Source organism: Falco naumanni, chromosome 1 (genome assembly GCF_017639655.2).
Source record: "Falco naumanni isolate bFalNau1 chromosome 1, bFalNau1.pat, whole genome shotgun sequence".
Taxonomy (NCBI): Eukaryota; Metazoa; Chordata; class Aves; order Falconiformes; family Falconidae; genus Falco; species Falco naumanni.
Genome location: NC_054054.1, coordinates 108,021,048 through 108,033,382, shown reverse-complemented (window position 1 = coordinate 108,033,382; position 12,335 = coordinate 108,021,048). Strand labels below are relative to the sequence as shown.

The window sequence follows — 12,335 nt, the reverse complement described above, 5'->3', positions numbered from 1 at the left end:
TTTTTGCTGTATCATTTATGAGCGTTGTAGCTTGGTAGTCATCAAGCCATCCCTGCTTATCTCTTTCCCATCAGAATTAATTAAAAAAATCCCAAACCCAAAGCTTTTAATCAAGCTTTTAAAATTTACTAGCTATACTAGCAAAATTGTTTCCTTTAATCTTTTTATTGCTTTTTCTTAATTCTGACAGACTTCTGACCATCTTTACAACAAATACTTAGTGGCTATGCGTAAAACATAAATAAAACAACAGCTAACTTAATAAAAGATGTCAACTAACAGATGTCAAATACCAGAATTGCTAAGGTTAGATGAGGAATTCAGAGATTTAATCGGAGACACGCTAGAACTGGATGCTGAGAGGGGCTAAAGGGGTTTTTCATGATCCAAGCTCCGTGTTATCTCTGCTAGCGACAGGCAGGTGTGTACCCAGTCATACAGGTACTCAGCTGGAGCCCCGCCGTGCTGCCACACCGCCGCTCTAGGTACCCCTGCAACAAAGAAGAGCTGTAACTGCAACAGGGCAACTCAAAACCACAAGCAGTGTCACCACAAGATCATCCCATCAGTGGACCATTCCCTGAGTACAGTGATCCCACCCTGGAAAATGGTGGTGCTTTGGAAAGCACACAGCATTATTGTGACAGTGGCAGCCAAGCACAGGAGTGCTGCCTTTTTATTATAATTTATCTTGTATTGGGGTAGGCCCCCTGTTGTACAAAGTGCTCTGCTGTATTTTAATGCTAACAATTGATAATTAAAAATGAGAAAAGTGCGCTTTTTTTTCCAAGCTCAGATTTAAGAGTAGTATCTTTCAAAACTCTTTCACTAAATGCTATTAAAGGTCACCACAGAATCACACCATTAAAGGTTGTGCTGTGAGTAGGTTCTGTGCCCTGTTCCATGTTACAGCACACGTATATGGAACATATGAGCTTTACCTGATGTTAATTTTAAAGGAACGCCTATAATTGTGAGTTATGCCTGTACTCACACCACTGATCTCTCCAAATAAGTTCCATCCCAGGAAACCAACCTTTTGTAGCATACCCACAGTTTGCCAAAGCTGTATTCTTTCTAGTTACATCTGCATCCCTAACTGGAGGAAGACTGGATGCTCTAGGCCTGCTTTGTTCTTTCCAGTTAATTAGTGTAATATATATGAGGAGAACACACAAAAAGGAACTATGACTGCACTAAGCGTTCACTGTTCCTCAGTAGGCAGGGTAGCATTGATAAATGCCCCCAGCTAAATTAACAACTCTTGTCCACATTTGATTTTTAACAGGCCTCTCAGGATGGCATTAGATCATCAAGGGAAAGATCTCAACAGAACATCAGTCATTTCTCTTGCAGAGATACTGCACATAATAATAGCCTCTTGACTGCTCTGGCACCAAAAAAGCCCACAGTCATTAAAACAGAGAAAGACAGACTGAAAACCAGCTCCTGTAGATGGCCAGTGAGTATATTAAGTACCTGGCAGATGGTGTTTACAAAGAGGAGGGCTCACACTGTCCTCCCACAATCATGGTGCTGTTTGGAGCTGGGTCAGTCCCCAGGGCAGGGCATGGAGGCCTGAAGTAAATTTACTTGCCAAAAGAGCCATCATTCTTAATATATCTTTACATATTACTTGCAAAAAGAACCATAATTCTTGATACATTTATCTGGAGGTTTACAATAAGGTAGCTTGTTCTGGTAGGCTTCACAGCTGATCTGCTCCCCTTAAGGCAGGGAATTTTGATTCTAAATTTAAAAGGTTGACTTTTACTGACCAAAAAAGACTGCAGATATTTAGGACCCTTTATCTGTTGTTTAATCTATTGCAAATGGAAGTTAATTTCTAAAATAAGGGCCCTAAAAGCACTCAGCTGAAGGTTGCCACTGACACTGTTTCATTGCTAAGGTGTGTCTTGGTAATCTCAGAATTCGTTTCTGATATTTACCAGTAATGCAGTCTAGCAGCAGGTCTGCTTGATCTTGCACAGATGCAGCAGTTGGATCAAAGCAATAAATCTCCTGAATCAAATTGTCATCAAGTTTCTGCAATGCAGAGAAGAAAAAGAATCAGGTGGTGGTGCAAAACTTAAGAGTGGGTTACAGAATTAAAGATGGCTAAGGACAAGGATATAGGAAATCTGTAGGCAATGAATTATTTCACTGCCAATTCACTCTTGTCAAATTCCACTGTATCTTTCTGGGGGAGGAAGAACAGAAAACAGTCTCAACATTTTGAAGTCTCACCAGTTTACACTGACTCCAGTTCTCCATCTCCTCTGAGCCCTTCCAGTTTGGATGGAAAAGCAACAGCACAGCCTTAACTATGTTATGTACCACAGCCGGTGGTTCTGCATAGCTCTTTATTTCAGCAAAGCTCTGGGCATTGAGTTTCTGGACACACTTGCGCAGGTCCTGCAGCATGAACTGGTGGAACAGAATCCCCGCATGCCTCAAATTTGCCACATGTTCTGACCCTGGAAACAAAAGCAAACCTTGCAAGAAGCTGCTCAGAAACACCTGCTACTCAAGTCTTATGTTACTGACTGAAAGGCTCTGCCCTCTTTATGATTAACTCTTTGTCTCCTTGACTGATCGATTTGTATACAGCCCAAGTATTCTACAAAACTTTAAAAAGAGGTACGTGCTTGAGAAGGAGACAAAACTCGCCTTAGGGGCAAGCAGAGGTCCTGAGACTACAAAGGGTTCAGGCATGCAGGTAATTCTGCTAACTGTGAGATTCGAATTCTTTTGCTCTCTGTTGGGGCAGTTCTGAGGAGGACATGCTAGATCCCTGAAGGCAACAAAGCACTTTGATATCAGTGGGACTTGGGCACAAAACACCAGAGTCAAAACAGAGTCAAAATGTAAACATTCTGTTTAACTGCACTCTGCTGAGGACTTTGGCTTTCCCAGGAATAGTTCATGTGTACCAAAGGTTTGTATGTGTCTTTCCATGCTTGTAGGAACAATTATTTAGACAAGATTCCTAATTTCACCCCTAAAACCCCCCTATTTTGGCTCTGTATGCACAATACCCAGTACATAGGTTGGTTCTGTTTCCTCTAAAGACATCTTCAGTATCTCAGAGCAGGCAGCTTGGGCCATCTTTAGCATTTTCTGCAGGTCTTTGTGTTCATGAGGTGGTAATTTCTGCTGGTGTCTGATGCTGATGTCAAATAGGCCAAGAGCTTGCCCTGACAGGTCGTGGAGAGCTGCTGCAATGTGGTATTCGCCATAGACAGAAGTGCGAATGACCTCTGAACTGTCTATGCACTTAAACAGGTAATCTCTGAAATAAGAATAGAGAGAAGAAAATGCACTAGATGTTACCATTCTGGTTTCTTTTGGTAATTTATTTAGCATATTTTAGTAAGATGCCATTCATCTCTTGTTAAAACAAAGGTATTACACTACTAAACCATTGTTAAATTCCTTAAACCAAAATACACAGAGCTTTAAGTATCATTCAAGCCTTATACAAAAAGGAGAAAATAGCATTGTGGAACAAAATATTGCCTAGCCAAGGCAATTACTGAAAATCATAAGAATTTAACAAACCTTGCTTTAAAAACAGTTTCCTGTTTATAACCGCATTGACATTTGTTCTACAGAGTTTTATAAGAAGTAAAAACATCTGCTGGAACAGCAAGTGGCTGTTCAACCAGCTCTGACAACAAGGATGATATCCTTAAAGGACAAGTCTGTGAGGATCTTGGCAGTGGAAGGAAACTGATCATTGAAGGAGATGAGACTAATATGGCCAGGAAAAAAGACAAATTATTCTAAAGAGTAAAATGGTTCAGTGTAGGCTCTAATCCTGCAGACCTTTCACAGCAGATGTAGAGCTTGCTGGGCAGCTCAGCTGGTAAGCATTAAGTTGGAATTTAAGTTTTTGCAGGCCTAAACTCAAAGAGAACATACTGCTCACCCCTTCATAATTCAGCATCACATGCATATGCACCAGAAGCCTTGATAGTGAGAGCAGCGCTACAGCCAGACACTCTTGCAGGGCTGCATTACCATGGGCTTTATGTAACGTGGACATGCCTGGTGCAGGCTGGGGTCACCTAGTTCGACTGCAGGTGCTGGAGCCTACCTTAAGAAGTTTTCTTTTCTGAGGAGAAGAACAGGAGAGCTATGAATTTCTTTTTGTCCTGTATTATCCATAGTAATAATTTTGCGCAGAGCATAGTCCTGTATCTGCTGGAGAGAAAAGGGAGGTTTAGCTGCATCCGAGAAAGGAACAGCCATTTGGAAGCTTGGAGAGGGAGGGAATTGTTTATTTCTTAAAGGAAACTCCTATGTACGTTCAAGGGCAATGGGATGGTTTAAAGACATCTCCCAACAGTGCTTGGTTTTATTCCCAGAGCGTGTTGCTCAAGATGCATGAAGAATGTGCCCTGGACCTCCCTCAGCCAGACAGTTTAATCCACCCGCAGGCTGCACACTGAGGAACAGCCACAAGCCAAGAAGAGGTGTCCCTTCTTTTTCCCATCCTCCTGCAATCCCCTTTCTCATGTCACGTTTGGTTGGTGTACTTGGACACATGGAAAGCACAGAGGGGAGCAAATGACCTGGCTGTCAGGCAGCTAACAAGGGAACAGTGCAGAGCCTGGAACGGCAACAGAAAGCTGCCAACATAAACCATGCTTATCAGAGGAAGCAGCTGAATTATGGCTACAGCAGATGTCATACAGACTTTGTGATGACACAGGATCAGTCCTAAATATTGCATACCCTTTTCATCTTCTTAACTCACTTGTACATGAAGTGACAAGCTTCCCAGGGCCTGAGTGCCTGCTGAACAACTGGAATATGATCCGCAGGGAGGGAGCTGCCTTTACAGCCTAGCTAATTGGAAAGCAGCCACTTCCTGAGTTGTGTTTATGTCTTGGCTGCTGACATTAGTTCAGAATGAAGAGCTAATACATTAGCTAGGGCATTCTTTTTTTCCTATAAAATACCATAATTTTGACATTCACAGAATTTCCACAGAAGAGCATCTCCCTCTGCGGAGGTCCCAGACAGCAAAGCTACAGATGGATGGATGGATGGATAGGTGTGGGGTTTTGCTCTATTCATTGCTATGCAGCTGTGAGCATTGAAGCAGGAGAATATTCCCTTTCCCATGGACAAGGGGGTATAGTAGCAGTGTTCTTGGATTGTGTTACACGGGAGGATGAAAAGAATGAAGACTGGCTTCCGTTAGACAAGAAAACTTCTCTTTTTACCTTTGTAGCCCTTTTGTTGCACAGGCATGCACAAGAATCTCAGGCAAACCCCAGTTTTTATGATAAAACCACTGGGAAATCACAGGCAGCTACAAATGGCAGGTCCTCACTAGAGAAGCGTTTCAGCCCCTGGCTTACAGGCTTTTCAGTGCAGTGATCTGCGTACCTTGTCTTTGCCAGGCTCCACCAGGTACATAATGACATTGTGGATGCTGGGAGCCCTGGGATACAACCAGTCCAGAGCAGTAACAGTCATCTGTAGAACATTTTCCAGTGTGTGGATATGGTGGTAGGCTTTGCTGAATGCGTGAGAAACTCCCTGTGAAAGCAGAATCCTTCAAATAAGCTGGACAGTTCTGTACTATTTGGGGAAAAAAGCTGGGGAAAGGTTTGTGCAGCAAAATGAAGCAAAATGGTTGGAACAAATTACGTTAATCAGAACTTCTAAAACTGAAAAGTGCCTGTGAAACATCCCTTATCAAATAATGCTCTAAAGCTCCAGAGTACCCGAGTCCTGAACCTGACAAAGTTGCTCCTCAGTGGATGTTGCCAAATTGCCTGGTAATGTTGGCTTGCTGCGCTCCCTGCTGCCCACATGGTGCATCCACAATGAGGCTGATCCTAAAGAGCATCCCAAAGAAATCCCAGACTGCTGTGGCTTATAATTATTCCATCATATGAAAAAGAAGGTTTCAAGCCACTTTATGGAAACAAACACAAACATGAGGTTCAGAGCTTCAGGAAATAAAAGCTACTATCTTTGGGCTTTGCACAAAAGTGCGATTAATTTACTAGTCAGGAGTAGCTTAAATTATTGATGAAGTGATACCTCATAATCAATTACAGATAAGATGCTAATCGGTAAGATATTGATAAAGTGTTATGCTCACACCACTTGCACCATATACAGTAGAAAGGGACCCACGGTTGTTATCTTAGTTGTACATCTTGCAATTACTGAAACTAAACACATAAAATTCACACTGTCCCTACACAGTTGTTTGAAGAATGGTCTAACAAATTGCTTTGTGGTGGTGCCCACCTGATAGAAACTGATCTCATGGGTCAGAAAGATGGTTTTCTCACACTGGTCCCGAAGAGTGTCAAGTCCTAGAATGCCAAAGGCTCTCCAGCGAGCATCGTGCAATGGCAGTACCAGAAATGAACCTTTTCTTTCCTCCACTGGGCAGTCATAGTTCCAGAAGTGGATATTTCCGTGGAGCTGAACTCTTGGAACATGGATTGGCTTTCCCTCTTCAACAGCTGCAAAGCTGAAAAATAAACTTATGAGGAGGTTTGTTAAGAGTAGCAGAAATCTTTTAGCAAAACAATAAATACTGCAGCTTTGATCTCTCCCTGCTTTTTGGCATTGGAGAAGGAAGGTGTTAGCTCCTTACTTTGACCACACCCAGAAATACCACATTTACCACTTGCATCCCAAAGACAGTGGTAATAAATAAGGCACTTTTCATCCTTGGGACATTTAAAAAACATAAACTAATGAATGTAATGAAAAGGAATACAGAAGCAAGCAGCAGTTACATTTAATAGGTTAGAAAAAGCGATGTTTAAAGAAAGAGACAAGTGTGTCTAGCTTTTGGAAATGAGAAGTAAAGAGGCATGAAAGCTGTTTATAGTGTATACACTAGGGAAGGAAAGGCATTGTTCTCGAAAAATATCCTGTGGATGTCAACTGGTATAAAGGCATTAATTTTTAAAGAAGGAAATGTAGGCCCAATGCAACAGACATTTGCTAAAGAATGAGGTTTATTAGAGTGTGAGCTAATTTCCCCAAGGAAAGTAGTGAAATCCCAAAAAGAGCAGTTCTAAGCAGACCGTGCAGAGTATAACGGCATGTATATGATAATGAATTATTCCACAACAGTCCCTGAGGGGATTTCCTCTCTGGAGTACTCTATCAACCTCTCTTTCCAGTGCCCCCCAAACACTGCCCGGTACCCCTACATTCCAAATATTTTTGAGAAAAAGGAACAGTCATTTGCAGCTTTTCCTACCTTACTCCTTTCATGTCTTTGTAAAGTGTCTGGTTTAGAACATATGGAGCATCATCTGCGGTACATGCCACATAGCGTAGCAGAAACTGCCCATGCCCTGGTGAGAGCTGGTTCTCTTCCAAAAGGGCAATATATGCACTGATCTTCTTGTTATCCCCATGGGCTTCTGCATCCTAGCAACCACATGTTTCCCATTACATTATGTACATTACCCATTACACTTATTTCATGTACTTAGCACTTGTCTCATTTTTTGCTGAGATGCTGTTCTCGGTCACTGATTTTGCGTGTCACACACCAGCTGCATGACATGTATGTGTCTATGCTATGATTGTCTCTGACCGGTACAAAACACTTGGTATTTTGGCTGGCAAAGAAAATGGATTTCTTTTTTCCTGCTGCTAATGGGGAGAAGTTCATATAAAAATAATCCCTTATTACAATCTGCGCCTAAGCAAAAGTCCTATGGATTTCTTCCCCAATGAGGGATTCCTTAGGAAAAATCAGACAAGTGCCAGAGCTGCTACATTTACAAACCTACACAATATTGTAAAAACACTTCAGCTACCATCAGAGAAGTTTGGCTTTGAGGAATGCTTTAATGGTGAGGACAAACATCTAAAGTTGCAGCTGCAAGTTAAAAATGCAACTATCTCCAAACCGACTCTGGTGTGTTTCATTGCAGAAGCTCCAAAACTATAACTATGGATTTCCAGGCTCGATCCGAGTCAGCTTTTTCAAAAGTAAGACATAAGTATCCCTGCATTTTGTAGTGGTAGAGCATGGACAGGAATTCTTGTCTCACAGATCTGACTTATGACTCTTTCTGTGCACAACCATGGGCTCTCCTGAACATCAGCCAAGTGCACAGAGAAACCAGCCTCAGACCAGCCTCCCATGCCAGTTCCACTCACACGCACCAGGGTCTGAAGTCAGTGTCACAATCCCAACACAAATGACGCTCGTGCTCCCTGGGATGCGTACCTGGGAGAGGGCCTTAAACACGGCTTTGTAAACGGGTTCCATGCTCGCTCCGCTGGTCTCAGCTGCTTGCTGGATATTGTGCAGCCATTTCCTCCTGGTTAAACTCCGCAAGTACTCCATGCGACTTCGCTCCACGCTTGTGGTCAGAAATTCCACCAAGTTGTCAATAGCTTCATCCTCATTGCCAGTAAACTCAGAAGCAACTAACTCAAGGAAAGTCTGGAATGCCCTTGGGGATAGCTTCCCCACTCTACTGAGCTGTGGGTAACGGGAGCAAAGGTGTTTCTTTGCTAGTGGAAGAAACAGAAAATAAGACAGAGACAGTCTATTTGAATAATAAGTTCTGCTTTTTCCTGTGCAAAATATGAATCAAGCCCTAAACTGGCTTTGGGTGGAGTGCTCCAGTCTGTCATTCTGGGTTTCTTCCAGCTGTCTCCTAAATGGAAGTTGTCATCATGACAAGTAATCTCCAGCTTCCACACTGGATGTACCTTTTCCTCCTGCTTTCTCACCTCCTGAGAAAGAAAACTGCCCAGCATTGCTCCTGTGCCCTTTTGTACCTCTGCAACAAAGATCAATGGAAAATAGGAAAGCTGCTTGGAGTTATCAAAAATTAGAGGTGTTTCCACATCAGAACCAAATTTTGTGGATACTTGAGGGGCTGGTGGGACTGGGCTCCAGGTAGGCATCCTGTGTACAGTAATATAGCTGAGACCTTACAGATAAACTACTCATCACTCCCATTAAAAATGTGAAGGCCAGGGTCTACAGATGATTTCAGAGATCACTTATATTCTTTGATTTTCCATTATATATACCATACTTGCAGACATTATTTTTTTCTTTTGAGGCCCTCCAAAGTTACTAGCATTCTTAATTATCCTTCTTTAAGTGCCTTTGATGAATTACTGAAATAACATCTGTATTGTGCTAAATGTTATAGACAGAGAGCAAAGAAAATGAAAGCTCTGTTGAAGTCACAGAGAGGACAGGACAACGGTGCTCTGGCATCACCTGTACTGCACCAAGAGATATAGATGGGGAGCAAAAGGAGCAAGGGAGTTTTTATAAGAAATACATTGTTTAGAAGAATAAATTAATATGAGAAACATCTAAAACAGTGAAGTGTTGCCTGTTAGCTCCCAGGGGAGCGAAGACGTAAAGATGAATGCACAGAGGCTGCTCCTTCCCGTCTTGCACAAGGCCAGGGAGCGGAGCCATGCCTCCATCCCCTTTTTCACGTCCCAGGGATTGCAGCTGAGCCGGCCCAAATGAGATGAAGTAGAAAGGACTGGCACAGTTTCCTGTTGCTTGGAGTAAGGGGGTAAGAGGAATGCCACAAGGGTCAAATGATTCTTAAGAATTGCTTTCCTGTGCCGACTCACTCTAGTTCACAAACTTCCAGTTTGCCCAGAGGTCCTGAAGAAAAATGGGACTCGTTTCAGACTTGTAATTCAATGAAAACATAGATTTTCCCCACCGCTTTCTATTCAGATGTTACTTAAACCAGGAGCCAGCCTAACAGAGCTGTTTAACCCCCGTGCCAGTTCTTCCAAGCCCCCCACCAGAGCGCTGGGCTCACGGGGGTGCTCTTGCACAGCCTTTGGAAGTTGCAGGCAGCTTCCCGGCTTTGGAAACCCGGGATTCATCGGGTGCTCTGCCCAAGCTGTGCTTGCCTGCTCTCGCTCCTGGCAGTGCCTCCCCTGAGCACTGCAACGACTAACACTTTCATTTTTTTCTGCATCCTGATTTCAAATCCCGTTGGGCCCGAAGAAGGAAAGAGTGCGATTCATCAAGCCACTTCTGAGGAGCAAACTAAGCAAGCAAAGATATATAGGTAGAAGTGCGACTTTACTGTTAAACCGAGAGTATTTTGTGATCAATACATACAGTGGGCTATATGGAACAGTGTAATAGAAAATGCTTTGATTAATGATGCAGAGGAACAGGCAGGGAGCTGCCTCAATTGCCTCCCAGGGCATCCAAGATAGGGATGTTTATGGGAGCTGAGAGCCTCCTCCTTCCCCCATGGAAGTCAGGGGGCCTTTTACCACAAGTTTTAGCTGTAGAAGTAGCAATACTAACTGGCCCTGACCATGGTGGAGCTGACCGTTAATGCTGTCTTACCCTGCCCATCATCTAACCAATGTTCAGTGGTTTTTAATTTCATTTCTGACTTCCTGACAGAACTAGAATGGAGAACTTTTTGATGGTATAAAAGTTTGGATCTTCACTTCCACTTTCTCCTCTCTTTGAAGAAAGAGATGAAGAAAGAAATACACATGAAGTTGAAAAGGTCATGATCAGTTCCTTCATTACTGAGCCACAGCATAATGAATTAGTTTTCCCCATTATATCGTTAATGTTACACTTTTCCCTTACAATGAAAATCAAATAATTCTACCCACTTTTCACCCTGTGTTTTCATCCAGGAGCAGTGCAATGTCTGTGAACTCTTCCTCCAAACCTGTTTGTTCCATAATGTCTTTGAGAGATTAGGTTGGAGCTACTAGAAATAGTTTTATGTCGCTTGTAGGTGGTATAGATTTTGCTATGCTCTCTTTCTATTTATTTGTCCTTTAGTTTATGAGCTCTTCACGGAAGGGACTATGTCCTTCCATATTTCTGTAGTGTGTTCTGGCATGCCTTGAATACAAGAGAGCTGTTAACTGCCAGTTTCTTCTGTGGCTGTACAGCCTGGAGACTATTAACAGTAGCATGCTGGTGCTCTCCCCACCCTACCAGCTGCCTCAAGCGAGCTAAAGGATAAAGAGATTTTGGTGGTTGCCAAAATGAGCCATTTTTAGTAATGTGGGGCAGAACAAGCAACAGTAAGATGAACATAGAGATGAATAAACCTCTCCACTCAAGCACATATGTAGACATGTTCTTAATTGCTAATGGAGTATTTCAGACCACCTAAGGCCCACATGTTCATATGCATAAGGCTGCCAGACAGGTCCAGGTGAACCTGCAGCACTTCTGTCTAACCCAAGTCTATTCTGTCAGTGACCAAATTTGCTAAGTTTGTTCATAGAAAGGAACCAACAGAGAAGTGAGACTCAAAGTTTCTATCTAATTCATGAGAACTGCAAAACAGTGTGGATTACTGAAGGCTATTTGAGACCCATAAGGAAAGCTGTTGTTCTCTCCTATGAAATACGTTCCTGCAGATAGCACAGTAAAATGGATCTATTAAAAATAGCTGGATAACACAGATGGGCTAGACTAAAAGGGCAACAATGTCCTCAGGTTAACCATGTCCTCAGGCTTTATGCAAGTTTTTCACTGCCATATCACAAGTATACATTGCATGTTACAGCTGAAATGATTTTTCAGCACATCACAGTATCATGAAAGCATTGGGCCATATCTCTGACTGGGCTTCTGTCACAGAGGAGTCTTGCACAGGAGGAGGGGATGGAGCTATGCATTAACAAGTAGGTCTGGATAACTGTTCATTTTATACATTATACCATGTATGCTTACAACTGCTCACAAAAACAAAAGAGACTGGTGCTTGCCAACAACTTCATCAGCACTGCTGTTGGATGGTTCAAGGCCTACTGTGTTGTCTCAGAGCAGAGCTGTCTCCTTACCCTTCCTCAAGGCCTCTTTTTCCATCCCTTCCTTGAATGTGCTTAGAACAGCATCCACCTCCTCCAGGTCCAGAAACCCAGATGCATTGTTGTCCCACTTTTCAAAAAGTGCCTCCAAAAGCAACTTCCGTTGGGCCATGTGAGAAATGTGGTGAACCTACAACAGAGGAACAGCCAGTCTTTGTTAACTCCTGGACATTAATGCTCAGTGTCTACACGTAAAGTATGGAAACTACAGTGGCATGCCAGTCATGTAATTCCTATAGGCCAGGCCAAATACAAACATACACAGCTCGGACCTGGAGAGGAATCATTAAACCTGGGAGACAGATAACTGGAAACACTAACCACAGCCAACAGTTCAGTTTTACCAGGAAGAATCAGCACTGCAGTGTTATTTCACTGTGAACAATGAAGCTTGGATCTAAGGTGAGATCAATTCAGGTAAGTGCAAGTTTCCCAGAGTACAAATGTCTTCCTAGCAAGAACTAATCACAGCCTTG

General features: G+C 42.8%; 1 protein-coding gene across 1 annotated transcript in view; it reads right to left on the bottom strand.

Moving 5' to 3' along the window:
- Window positions 1–149: 149 nt before the first annotated feature.
- The window catches only part of EFCAB5 (EF-hand calcium binding domain 5), a 36,342-nt gene continuing 24,156 nt past the window's right edge, over window positions 150–12,335 (bottom strand). The window contains exons 10-19 of the mRNA XM_040616868.1: window positions 11,833–11,989; window positions 8,234–8,523; window positions 7,250–7,422; window positions 6,277–6,505; window positions 5,401–5,553; window positions 4,100–4,197; window positions 3,039–3,292; window positions 2,248–2,477; window positions 1,950–2,046; window positions 150–491 (exon numbers count right to left, since the gene is read on the bottom strand). Of these exons, the coding sequence (XP_040472802.1) occupies window positions 367–491; window positions 1,950–2,046; window positions 2,248–2,477; window positions 3,039–3,292; window positions 4,100–4,197; window positions 5,401–5,553; window positions 6,277–6,505; window positions 7,250–7,422; window positions 8,234–8,523; window positions 11,833–11,989 (1,806 nt within the window). The 3' untranslated portion in view covers window positions 150–366. The remainder of the gene's footprint in view (window positions 492–1,949; window positions 2,047–2,247; window positions 2,478–3,038; window positions 3,293–4,099; window positions 4,198–5,400; window positions 5,554–6,276; window positions 6,506–7,249; window positions 7,423–8,233; window positions 8,524–11,832; window positions 11,990–12,335) is intronic.